Source organism: Zalophus californianus, chromosome 9 (genome assembly GCF_009762305.2).
Source record: "Zalophus californianus isolate mZalCal1 chromosome 9, mZalCal1.pri.v2, whole genome shotgun sequence".
Lineage (NCBI taxonomy): Eukaryota > Metazoa > Chordata > Mammalia > Carnivora > Otariidae > Zalophus > Zalophus californianus.
In genome coordinates, this window is record NC_045603.1 from 112,031,469 (window position 1) to 112,045,240 (window position 13,772).

The following is a 13,772-nucleotide window of genomic DNA, read 5'->3' on the forward strand; positions in this document are numbered from 1 at the left end:
TGGTCCATGGCTGTGGGCATAGCCTGCCCAGCATATATTCTCCCTGGCTTCTGGTAAGAAAACCTCGACACTGGCTCTGGGGCATCCAGAGACCAGCTCTGGCCAATCAGCACCTTCTATCCCCTTGGCTACAGTGATTGCTTTAGGGCTGGGCTTGGGCCCTAGAAAATCAAGCCTGGAAATTGGGCTGGAAGGAACTGGGAGAAGAGAAGCTGCCTGTGCTGGAGTGGCCGAGTAGGTAGCCGAAACATCCACAGCTGGGGTGGCCATTGTCTGCCACATGGTTACAGCTTGGCTGCAGCAAAGCAGCCCAAAGGAAAACCGGCAAGAGAAGAGACCTCATTCTGAGGAGCCCCTGGAACCTAGTTCACACCTGCACTTTTCAGTGAGTGAACCTATAAATCGCTCCACACCTCTCTTTTGCCAAAGTCTGTTTGACTTGGATTTCTTTCTGGCACCTGCACCTGACGGAATCCTAAAACCATAATTGCTTTCCTGAGGTGGTTTAGTCAGACCCTGGGTGAAGAGCGACCCTTGGTCATCACTGAGAAGGCTCTCAGATCTATTCATTTCATGAATTATTGTAAGTTAAGTAACACGCTTTATTGATTTTCTAGTTCATTGTAGGAGTTTGAGCCCATGTGATCCAAATATTTTTCAAAGTTACGAGTAAGAGTTTAATATGTCAAATGAAAGACAGTATAGAGACCTCTTGCTAAATTTATGTTCATCTAAAAATCTGCAAAACAATATGCAGTTATGTGAACAATCCAGTGACATTACTTTTATGGGCCAGGGCAAACATCTGTGGCACACGCTGTGTTCACCGACCTTCTGCCTGAGCGCACATCTGTTCTGGAGCACGCGTGTTTTATCTACCTCACGTGTCTGGCTCTAGAGAATAATCATGTGTCTGTAAGGAAGGTCTACGGCAGAAGGCGGTGACAGCGAGAGACGATCCTCGTAGAGATACCATGTGAAGGCTGACGAAGGAACCAGCCATTCTCAGTGGGTGAAAGATGGAAACTGAAATAACTCACTTAGGGGCATAAGGATCGAAAATGACATCGAAATCCTCGTCCAGCTCCACGGGGCTTCGAGGCACACTGTCATCCATGCTGCGGTAAAATCTGGCAAAGGTCTCGTCATCGTCCAGCTTCATCACCTCTTTCACAGATTTACCAGTGACCGTGAGTACGGTCTCCTGCATCCCACCAACTACCAACAGATGAAGAGAATACATGACATCGGATTTGTGTCCAAACATGACCCCGACTACACAATATCTTCAAATTTATTTCCCCCTACATTCCAGAAGTGGAGAGAACATGATAGTGAGGCCCAGGGTCCTGTGGACACTTCCTGGGCCTTCCTTGACTTCTCCCGGAAGGACTGCCCATCTGCAAAAAGCTTGCACCACGCAGGTGGTAGGAGAGAAGGAGGCAATGAAAGCCCACCGAGCATTTCTGAACTACTGGAGGTGGAAATGGCCTCAGACTCATTCTAGATCAGAAATCGGTAAAAACTTTTTCTGGAAAGGGTCACATAGTAAACACTGTAGGCTGTGCATGGGAGGCTATCTGGCCTGTGTGGCAAGCACTCACCCCCACCACTGTGCAGAAGTGACTCTTCACAACACATTAACAAGTGAGCATGACCTCGTTCCAAACAAATTTCATTAACAAAAACAGGTGGAGAGCTGGATTAGTTTCCTGACCCGCTGAGCTAGATCACCGTTCCATATATGCAATAAGCTTCGAGTTGTTTGAATTCCTTGCCTTGCCAGTTTCGTTATTACATTACACTTTCATGTTTCTGGTATAAAGCGGTTGTCTACATTATCACCAACCTATTAGGAGGTCACTGTCAACAGTAGCGACTCCCAGTGTTAGTATTCAATCAGTTTCAAGTACTGGACATTTTTTTTTTTAAAGATTTATTTATTTATTTTGAGAAAGAAAGAGAGAAAGAGAGAGCATGCGGGCAAGTGGGGGGGAAGGGCAGAGAGAGAGGGAGAGAATCCTCAAGCAGACTCTGCGCTGAGCACGAAGCCTGATGTTGGGGCTCAGTCTCATGACCATGAGATCATGACCTGAGCCAAAATCAAGAGTCTGAGCCACCCAGGCACCCCTCAAGTACTGGACATTTTTCTTAAGAGATGATGCTAGTTCTGCATATTATTCCTTTACTTTGTATGTTTCATGGACTTTTGTACTGAAATATTTATTTCAACATTTATTTAGAAATCACTTGCAATATGTCATCTGCTACCTTATTAGAAACTGACAGATAGGGGTGCCTGGGTGGCTCAGGTCATGATCTCAGGGTCCTGGGATTGAGCCCTACATCAGGCTCCCTGATCAGTGGGGACCCTGCTTCTCCCTCTCCCTCTGCCCCCTGGCTCATGCTCTCTCTTTCACTCTCTATCTCAAATAAATAAATAAAATCTTAAAAGAAAAAGAAACTGACATATACAATTTTAAATTTCATCGGGTGCAAGATCACGTTGATTTTGTGTAATATCTGCTTTCAAGTATAAAAGCAAAATTACTGGGTTCTCAGTCCTGATTGGGTGACATCCCAAGGACTGAGACTCAAGAACCAATCTTATTGGAGGTCCCCAGTCTAGTACAGTATGAAGTGAATCAGACCTAGGTAATCCAATCATTCCTGACTTCCTTTTTAAAATGATAACAAAGGTAATGCTTTCACTATAAATCAGTGAAGTCAAATAGAAAGAAGACAATTTAGCGGAGAAAAAGCAATCAGAATTGTGATTTAGAGATTTTTGAGAGAGAAGCAGGGTTTTCTTTTTCGGTTTCTTTAGCACCTCATTGAAATATGAATTGCAGTGAGCTACAAGCACAAAACCCGAAGCTTCCCTCTGGCTTCTGGTATGTACCTTTGTTATTCAGCCTTCTTAGAAAGGTTTCCAGCCTGTCCAGCTTCAGGTCCGATTCCAGCTGCATGTCTGGTCTGGCTTCAATATCTAGGCAAGCAGGAACCATCCATGAGAGAGTGTCATGGGGACTCTTCTGGTCTTAGACCCATGGGCATATCAGGTGCCTCGGTGACTTACCTTCCAAGGGTTTAGAAACTGGTGTGGTGCCCCTTGTTTTACTGCACATAGGAGACGCTACTGGAGTTATGGCTGTGGGTGATGCCAAACCTGCAGAACATCAAAGAAGCTAGTTGGTGGGGGGCGAGGCAAGATGGCGGAGGAGTAGGAGACCTAGATTTCGTCTGGTCTCAGGAATTCAGCTGAATAGGGATCAAACCACTCTGAACACCTACGAACTCAACAGGAGATAGAAGAGGAGAGTAGCAACAACTCTCTGAACAGAGAAGCGACCACTTACTGGAAGTAGGATGTGCGGAGAAGTGAATCCGAGGCGATATTCGGGAGGATAGACGGCGGGGGAGGGGGCCTCCGCCCGCCGCTTCTGGCAAGTGATAGAGCCGCGGAGCACAAGATCGGACCTTTTAGAAGTTGGCTCTAAGCGGGGGGTGGAATCCTCCCGGGACAGTGTGGTCTCAGGACCCTTGGGGTCACAGAAAGACCAGGGGTGCCTGAGTGCGGCAGAGCTCCCAGACATCGGAGCGGGGAAGCCGGCTGCAGAGACGGAGCCGAGGCGCGGGCTCTCAGCTCAGGGTTGCCATAAACCGTGATCTGCGGCCCAGTCGGGCCACTGCTCCTCCAGCAGGGACCCAACAAGCGGCAGAGCCGGGGAGACTCCCCTTCCTCCCCCGGGAGGAGCGGCGCGGGAGCGCACCACAGGGATCTGCTGGGTTTGGCGACTCCACACGGGGTCGGGTGCCAGAGATACAAACGCTCGGTCACAGGCCGGGTGAGCACGGAGTGCGGCCGGAGACCAGGGAGATGGGAGTGACTGCTTTTCTCTGGGGGCGCACTGAGGAGCGGGGCCCCGAGTTCTCAGCTCCTCTGGGTGGAGATTGGGAGGCCACCATTTTCGCCCTGGTCCTCCAAAGAGGTACCGAGAGCTTGCAGGGAACAAAAGCTCCTGAGAGCAAACCCGAGCAGCTTGCTTAGCCCGGACCTACAAGGGCGGGGCAATTCAGCCTCCAGCAAAGACATTCGGAAACCATGGCAACAGGCCCCTCCCCCAAAAGATCAGCACGAACAGCCAGCAAGCCAAGACCAAGTTTACCGCTCAAGGAGAACGGGAGAACTCCAGCGCTAGGGGAATACTGCACATAGAATTCATGGCTTTTTTTACCATGATTCATTAGTTCATCAAAGTTAATTTTTTTAACTGTTTTTTTTTTTTATTTTTCTTTTTCCCTTTTTCAACCAACATCTTATCAATACCTTTTTGAAAAAAAACATTTTTTATTTTTCATTTTTAGTCATATTTTATCCCTTCATAGTAGTTACCCTTATTTTTGGCATATATATATATAAGTTGTTCTCTCTTTAAAATTTTGAGATACAGTTTCTTCTAACAGATCAAAATATACCCTAAATCACTAGTGTAGGGCTTTGTTCTAGTCTCCTGCCTGATCACATTCTCTCCCTTTTTTCTTTTTCTTTTTTAAATCTTCTTTATTTTTTTCAAACAACTTATCTTATCAATTCCTTTTATAAAATCTTTTATAATTTTCATCTTTACAGTCATCTTCCATCCCTTCATTGTATCAACCCTTATTTTGTACATATATGTCTTTCTTCCTTTAAAATTTTAGGAGGCACTTTTTTCTAACAGACCAAAATACACCCAAAATCTAGTGTGTGGCACTGATCTATGCACTATCCTGATCATATTTGATCGTATTCGGTTTTTTTTGTATTGTTCTGTTTTTGTTTTTAATCTTCTTTTTTTCTTTCTTTCTTTCTTTTCTCTTTCTTTCCCTTTCTTTTCCCCTGGTTTCAGGTTTTTTCTGATTTGTATACAGTATATTTGCTGGGGATGTTGTTAACCTGTTAGCATTTTCTTCTCTCATTCATCTATTCTCCTCTGGACAAAATGACAAGACAAAAAAAATCACCTCAGCAAAAAGAACAAGAGGTAGTACCGTCAGCCAGGGACCTACTCAATACGGATATTAGTACGATGTCGGACCTAGAGTTCAGAATCATGACTTTAAAGATACTAGCTGGGCTTGAAAAAAGCGTGGAAGTTATTAGAGAAACCCTTTCTGGAGAAATAAAAGAACTAAAATCTAACCAAGTCGAAATCAAAAAGGCTATTGATGAGGTGCAATCAAAAATGGGGGCACTAACTGCTAGGATAAATGAGGCAGAAGAGAGAATCAGCGATATAGAAGACCAAATGATGGAAAATAAAGAGGCTGAGAAAAAGAGAGAGAAACAACTACAGGATCACGAGGGCAGAATTCGAGCAAGAAGCGATACGATAAGACGAAACAACATTAGAATAATTGGGATCCCAGAAGAAGAAGAAAGAGAGAGAGGGGCAGAAGGTATATTGGAGCAAATAATAGCAGAGAACTTCCCTAATGTGAGGAAGGAAACAGGCATCAAAATCCAGGAGGCACAGAGAACCCCTCTCAAAATCAATAATAATAGGTCAACATCCTGACATCTAATAGTAAAACTTACGAGTCTCAGAGACAAAGAGAAAATCCTGAAAGCAGCTCAGGAGAAGAGATATGTAACGTACAATGGTAGAAATATTGGATTGGCAACAGACCTATCCACAGAGACCTGGCAGGCCAGAAAGGACTGGCATGATATCTTCAGAGCACTAAACGAGAAAAATATGCAGCCAAGAATACTATATCCAGCTAGGCTGTCATTGAAAATTGAAGGAGAGATAAAAAGCTTCCAGGACAAACAAAAACGAAAGGAATTTGCAAACACGAAACCAGCCCTCCAAGAAATATTGAAAGGGGTCCTCTAAGCAAAGAGAGAGCCTAAAAGCAGCACAGATCAGAAAGGAACAGAGACAATATACAGTAACAGTCACCTTACAGGCAATACAATGGCACTAAATTCATACCTTTCAATAGTTACCCTGAATGTAAAGGGGCTCAATGCCCCCATCAAAAGACACAGGCTATCAGATTGGATTCAAAAACAAGACCCATCAATATGCTGTCTGCAAGAGACTCATTTTAGACCCAAAGACACCCCCACATTGAAAGTGAGGGGGTGGAAAACCATGTACCATGCTAATGGACACCAAAAGAAAGCTGGGGTGGCAATCCTTATATCAGACAAATTAGATTTTAAACCAAAGACTGTAATAAGAGATGAGGAAGGACACTATATCCTACTTAAAGGGTCTATCCAACAAGAAGATCTAACAATTGTAAATATCTATGCCCCGAACATGGGAGCAGCCAATTATATAAGGCAATTAATAACAAAAGCAAAGAAACACATTGACAACAATACAATAATAGTGGGGGACTTTAACACCCCCCCTGACTGAAATGGACAGATCATCTAAGCAAAAGATCAACAAGGAAATAAAGACTTTAAATGACACACTGGACCAAATGGACTTCACAGACATATTCAGAACATTCCATCCCAAAGCAACGGAATACACATTCTTCTCTAGTGCCCATGGAACATTCTCCAGAATTGATCACATCCTAGGTCACAAATCAGGTCTCAACCGGTACCAAAAGTTTGGGATCATTCCCTGAATATTTTCAGACCACAATGCTTTGAAACTAGAACTCAATCACAAGAGGAAAGTTGGAAAGAACTCAAATACATGGAGGCTAAAGAGCATCCTACTAAGGAATGAATGGGTCAACCAGGAAATTAAAGAACAATTAAAAAAATTCATGGAAACCAATGAAAATGAAAACACAACTGTTCAAAATCTTTGGGATACAGCAAAGGCAGTCCTGAGAGGAACGTATATAGCAATACAAGTCTTTCTCAAGAAACAAGAAAGGTCTCAAATACACAACCTAACCCTACACCTAAAGGAGCTGGAGAAAGAACAGCAAAGAAAGCCTAAACTCAGCAGGAGAAGAGAAATCATAAAGATCAGAGCAGAAATCAATGAACTAGAAACCAAAAGAACAGTAGAACAGATCAACGAAACTAGGAGCTGGTTCTTTGAAAGAATTAACAAGATTGATAAACCCCTGGCCAGACTGATCAAAAAGAAAAGAGAAATGACCCAAATCAACAAAATCATGAATGAAAGAGGAGAGATCACAACCAACACGAAAGAAATACAAACAATTATAAGAACATATTATGAGCAACTCTATGCCAGCAAATTAGATAACCTGGAAGAAATGGGTGCATTCCTAGAGATGTATCAACTACCAAAATTGAACCAGGAGGAAATAGAAAACCTGAACAGATCTATAGCCACTAAGGAAATTGAAGCAGTCATCAAAAATCTCCGAAGAAACAAAAGCCCAGGGCCAGATGGCTTCCCAGGGGAATTCTATCAGACATTTAAAGAAGAATTAATACCTATTTTCCTGAAACTGTTCCAAAAAATAGATATGGAAGGAAAACTTCCAAACTCATTTTATGAGGCCACCATTATCTTGATCCCCAAACCAGACAAAGACCCCATCAAAAAGGAGAATTACAGATCAATATCCTTGATGAACATGGATGCAAAAATTCTCACCAAAATACTAGCCAATAGGATCCAACAGTACATTAAAAGGATTATTCACCATGACCAAGTGGGATTTATCCCTGGGCTGCAAGGCTGGTTCAACATCCGCAAATCAATCAACGTGATACAATACATTACCAAAAGAAAGAACAAGAATCATATGATCCTCTCAATAGATGCAGAAAAAGCATTTGACAAAGTACAGCATCCTTTCTTGATCAAAACTCTTCAGAGTATAGGGCTAGAGGGTACCTACCTCAATATCATAAAAGCCATCTATGAAAAACCTACAGCCAATATCATTCTCAATGGGGAAAAGCTGAGAGCTTTTCCCCTAAGGTCAGGAATGCGGCAGGGATGTCCACTCTCACCACTGCTATTCAACATAGTATTAGAAGTCCTAGCCACAGCAATCAGACAACAAAAAGAAACCAAAGGCATCCAAATCGGCAAAGAGGAAGTCAAACTCTCACTCTTTGCAGATGATAGGATACTGTATGTGGAAAACCCACAAGACTCCACCCCAAAACTGCTAGAACTCATACAGGAATTCAGTAAAGTAGCAGGATATAAAATCAATGCACAGAAATCAGTGGCATTCCTATACACCACCAACAAGACAGAAGAGAGACAAATCAAGGAGTCGATCCCATTTACAATTGCACCCAAAACCATAAGATACCTAGGAATAAATTTAACCAAAGAGGCAAAGGATCTGTACTCAGAAAACTATAAAATACTCATGAAAGAAATTGAAGAAGACACAAAGAAATGGAAAAACGTTCCATGCTCATGGATTGGGAGAACCAACATTGTGAAGATGTCAATGCTACCTAGAGCAATCTACACATTCAATGCAATCCCCATCGAAATACCATCCACTTTTTTCAAAGAAATGGAACAAATAATCCTAAAATTTGTATGGAACCAGAAGAGACCCTGAATAGCCAGAGGAATATTGAAAAAGAAAAGCAAAGCTGGCGGCATCACAATTCCGGACTTCCAGCTTTATTACAAAGGTGTCATCATCAAGACAGTATGGTACTGGCACAAAAACAGACACATAGATCAATGGAACAGAATAGAGAGCCCAGAAATGGACCCTCAACTCTATGGTCAACTTATCTTTGACAAAGCAGGAAAGAATGTCCAATGGCAAAAAGACAATCTCTTCAACAAATGGTGTTGGGAAAATTGGACAGCCACATGCAGAAGAATGAAACTGGACCATTTCCTTACACCACACACAAAGATAGACTCCAAATGGTTGAAAGACCTAAATGTGAGACAGAGTCCATCAAAATCCTAAAGGAGAACACTGGTAGCAACCTCTTCGACCTCAGCTGCAGCAACTTCTTCCTAGAAACATCGCCAAAGGCAAGGGAAGCAAGGGCAAAAATGAACTATTGGAATTTCATCAAGATAAAAAGCTTTTGCACAGCAAAGGAAACAGTCCAGAAAACCAAAAGACAACCGACAGAATGGGAGAAAATATTTGCAAATGACATATCAGATAAAGGGCTAGTATCCAAAATCTATAAAGAACTTCTCAAACTCAACACCCAAAGAACAAATAATCCAATCAAGAAATGGGCAGAAGACATGAACAGACATTTTTCCAAAGAAGACATCCAAATGGCCAACAGACACATGAAAAAGTGCTCCACATCGCTCGGCATCAGGGAAATCCAAATCAAACCCTCAGTGAGATACCACCTCACACCCGTCAGAATGGCTAAAATTAACAAGTCAGGAAACGACAGATGTTGGCGGGGATGTGGCGAAAGGGGAATCCTCCTACACTGTTGGTGGGAATGCAAGCTGGTGCAACCCCTCTGGAAAACAGTATGGAGGTTCCTCAAACAGTTGAAAATAGAGCTAACATACGATCCAGCAATTGCACTACTGGGTATTTACCACAAAGATACAAATGTAGGGATCCGAAGGGGTACGTGCACCCCAGTGTTTATAGCAGCAATGTCCACAATAGCCAAGCTGTGGAAAGAGCCAAGATGTCCATCGACAGCTGAATGGATAAAGAAGAGGTGGTATATATACACAATGGAATATTATGCAGCCATCAAAAGGAATGAGATCTTGCCATTTGCAACGACGTGGATGGAACTGGAGGGTGTTATGCTGAGTGAAATAAGTCAATCAGAGAAAGACATGTATCATATGACCTCACTGATATGAGGAATTCTTAATCTCAGGAAACAAACTGAGTGTTGCTGGAGTGGCGGGGGGTGGGAGGGATGGGCAGGCTGGATGATAGACATTGGGGAGGGTATGTGCTATGGTGAGCGCTGTGAATTGTGCAAGACTGTTGAAGCACAGATCTGTACTTCTGAAACAAATAATGCAACATATGTTAAGAAAAAAGAAAAAGAAGAAGATAGCAGGAGGGGAAGAATGAAGGGGAGTAAGTCAGAGGGGGAGTCGAACCATGAGAGACGATGGACTCTCAAAAACAAACAGGGTTCTAGAGGGGAGGAGGGGAGGGGGATGGGTTAGCCTGGTGGTGGGTATTCAAGAGGGCACGTTCTGCATGGAGCACTGGGTGTTATGCACTAACAATGAATCATGGAACACTACATCAAAAACTAATGATGTAATATATGGTGATTAACATAACAATAAAAATTTAAAAAAAAGAAAAAAAATCCAAGTATTTCAGTATCACCTTATAAATATTGCCATATTGGCATAGCACCATAAGAATTACTTGTATTTTATAAATGAAGACGTTTTTATCTAAATAAAAAAAAAAAGAAGCTAGTTAGTATCTCAGGATCACTTCTGGAAATTCCCAGGACCCTGCTGGATCTCCATCAGTCCCAATGTAAACCTTACAACCTATAGATTTTACACACATGCATGCGTGTGCACATGACATACATCCAGCAGGTATTGTGGCTACGTAGGACAACTGTAGGTGTAGACACAGTTTTGTAGTTTCTAAGGACTACAGTAGCTGAAATGGCAGTGAAGCTGCCACTCCAAAATGAACAATGAAGACAGTTGAGAAAATGTGCCCGTAACACGTAAATGGAATAGAAGAGTATGTAAGGCATCAGAATATACTTGAACACATGGAGTTGTGAGTCCTGAAGGCCCTTTAGGGTGGTGGAGGTAGTTCAAGAGAAAGTACATTTGCACCACATCCCACAGAGGAAGTGGAGAATGGGCCGTGTCACACCAGCTGCCAAGTGACCCCTGGCACTGGGGTCCTCCTGCAGGCTGAGACAAGGTAGGGGCAGTTTGGCCTTTGGGGACATCAAGCAGAGTGTGATTTTTTTTAAGATTTTATTTATTTATTTGACAGAGAGAGACAACGAGAGAGGGAACACAAGCAGGGGGAGTGGGAGAGGGAGAAGCAGGTTTCCCACGGAGCAGGGAGCCCAACGTGGGGCTTGATCCCAGGACCCTGGGATCATGACCCGAGCCGAAGGCAGATGCTTAACAACTGAACTACCCAGGTGCCCCAAGCAGAGTGTGATTTCGTTGAGTGATAGCCTAAGGAGTACTAACCTTTTAGAAGAAAGACAAAAAAGAGGATACAGTTAAATTGATCTATGATTGCTGAAGGGTTGTATCCATCTCAGGTGTGGCTGGGAACTAGCAATATGCCTTCACATACATTTAACAAGGGAATCTTTTAAAAGTATAAAGGTTAGGGACACATGAAAGAAAGGCATTCCAGCACAGAGAGGGTATCTGGTTGGAACAAGAAACCTTAATAAAGACAAAGATGAGTACTTTTTCCCTCACCTACGTAGAAGGGATTGCAAAGAAAAGTGTTTAGTGCATTTACAAAGAACAAAATGAGATGTTAACGTTCTTTGTATTCATTTGTAATAGATGTGAAATCATTAGATGACGTTGCCACTTTAAGCATCCCTCAAAGAACAGCATTTGCAGAATATGCAACTCACTATCGCTCACTAGGAAAAATAAATGAATGAGTTGCTCTGCTCCTTCCGTTAGCTGGAGAGGGATGTATAATAGCATAAAACTTTTAAAGAAAAATATTGAAATGTGGTTTAAAACTTCAGTTTTAGGTGATATTCTGGAAGTATTTAATAGGTACATATATTTGCCTGATGATGTCTATAAAAATTAAAACATTTATTTCAGTTATCAAGCCCACAAAAGGTTTCTATCGGTGAGAAAGCACACTTTCTTGAAAGATAATAAAGTAAAATTTGGTATCACAGGCAGTACAGGTACCGTAAATCATCACCTACTAAAAGGAGGTACAGTTGAAATCAGCTTTAGAGCTCAGGGAAACCTGGCCCTCCGGACCATCGGGGCGCCCCCTGCTGCCCATTCAGGCAGCAACACATGCAAGAGCTCCCGCTGGTGGGACATCCCTTTCCCAACTATAGGCAAGGGTTTCTCCCTAATGGGGGAGGGCATATAAATTTAAATGACAGGACACTGTTAAACAAAGCACTCCCCATACCTCTTCTCAGTGATTCTACCTGCAATAACCAGTCACCTGGTTATGTCTCTTCAGAGACATTTTCATAGCTCTCTTATTCAAAGGCGTATTTTGAGCACTTTCCTTTCAGGAGAATCGTAGAATACCACGGGAACTAGAGTACTAATTGTTAGGTACATACAGTCTAGGAACATCAAAACGTCTTAACGAAGCGAGGGGAGAATAGAGTCTTCTGGAGTGAGGGAATGAAAATCAGGGTATAGCACACCTCTCAGCAACTCACTGGTATGTAGTAACCCGCTGAGCTGAGAAGTCTCTGTGGCTGTGGTGAAGGGGCTATTTTATTCTGCAGTGTGTGACTGTAGCACACTGGATGCCATATGACTGCAAATCAGAAAGAGCTGATGATTCCAGTGAAACATGTAACTCAGCAAGTGGTAAAAAATATTAGAAAAACAGGATACAGTTTTTTCATTAGATTAAAAGTACAAGAAAATTATTTCCTGAGCAAGCCATGTAGCACCTGTTAAATAAAGATCCTGGACTTGTTCAAGAAATGTGAAAGCAAACTCCTACACTAAGGGATAAGAACTTCTCTAACCTTGTTCTCCAAACCGGCATGAGAACAAATCCATTTCCTCTGACATCACTACGCACAAGGGCAGTGTATTTGGTAATAAGGGTCTGCTCACAAACAAATGGTAATTTTTAAGATGGAAGAGGAAGAAAGAAACCAAAGTAAAAAGTTATCGGGATGAAAGTCCAGGCTAAAAGTTGGAAGATCGGAACTTTGATTCAAGTTCCCAGCTTGAGTTCTTAAGCAGCGTGGGCCTCAGGGTCTGCTTTTGTTAACACAGGGATGGGGCTCAGGCCAAAGTCATTTAACATGAGTATACAGGTCTGTGATCTGATGAAGAATATATGCAATGACTACCTCGTTTGGTAGGAGCAAATTGTCTTCTGTTTTCTTCCACCAAGATTTGAGTTAATCACAATTCAGGGTTTCCCTGCCCTTCCTTCTGCAAATATTTATTATGTGCCTACAATGAGTTAGGCACTATTTATAAGTGAGGATTCTGAAAGGTTTCCAGGAAAGAGAAGCATGAACTGAGAAAGCTGATGACAACGTACGTTAGCTCTAAGTGCGTGTGAGCGCTTTTACCACCAAGTCAGGAAATTTGTTTTTAAACAATACCTTAGAAAATGAAGGTATATGCAGATAGGTGATGAAGGGACCCCAGATTTTAACCTTTTCCCACCAGATAGGGACCCTCACAGCTTTACTGACCTCGTAAGGCATAAAGTGACTTCACTGACCATGTGAGGCATCAGTCAATTTCATAAATCTTTCAATACTGGCTTCAAATCAATTCTAAGAGCTCAGCGGCAAACAAGTGACAGTCTGCAGGGAATCCCACTTCCTCAGAATGGCATACATCTTTTAAACACCTATTAAAACCTATCTGAAACTAGGGGTTTGCAAGCCGGCGAACTCTGGTTTGACGGAAAGGGACCTAGAAATTACTCTAAAAAAGAGAAGACATAAACTCGTTCTTCATTGACAAAGCCTTATTTGGGTTAACTGATTGCCAGATGGCAAGAAAATGAAAATAATTTAAAAGCAATTATGGGAAAGGACTAAGATTTGTTAGATGATTTGCAATTGCTTTTTGAAACCTGTGCTCAACTTCCAAATGGCTAAATTTTGAAATGTCACTAACTGAATTATACTTCCTACATAAAGA

General features: G+C 42.4%; 1 protein-coding gene across 6 annotated transcripts in view; it reads right to left on the reverse strand.

Annotated features, from left to right (window-relative positions):
* Window positions 1–13,772, reverse strand: part of SVIL (supervillin) — a 229,754-nt gene that overhangs the window by 27,186 nt on the left and 188,796 nt on the right. For all 6 annotated transcript variants that reach the window (XM_027593384.2, XM_027593388.2, XM_027593385.2 and 3 more), the window contains 3 exons: window positions 3,080–3,169; window positions 2,903–2,989; window positions 1,041–1,218 (listed from right to left, as the gene is read on the reverse strand). In XM_027593384.2, the coding sequence (XP_027449185.1) occupies window positions 1,041–1,218; window positions 2,903–2,989; window positions 3,080–3,169 (355 nt within the window). The remainder of the gene's footprint in view (window positions 1–1,040; window positions 1,219–2,902; window positions 2,990–3,079; window positions 3,170–13,772) is intronic.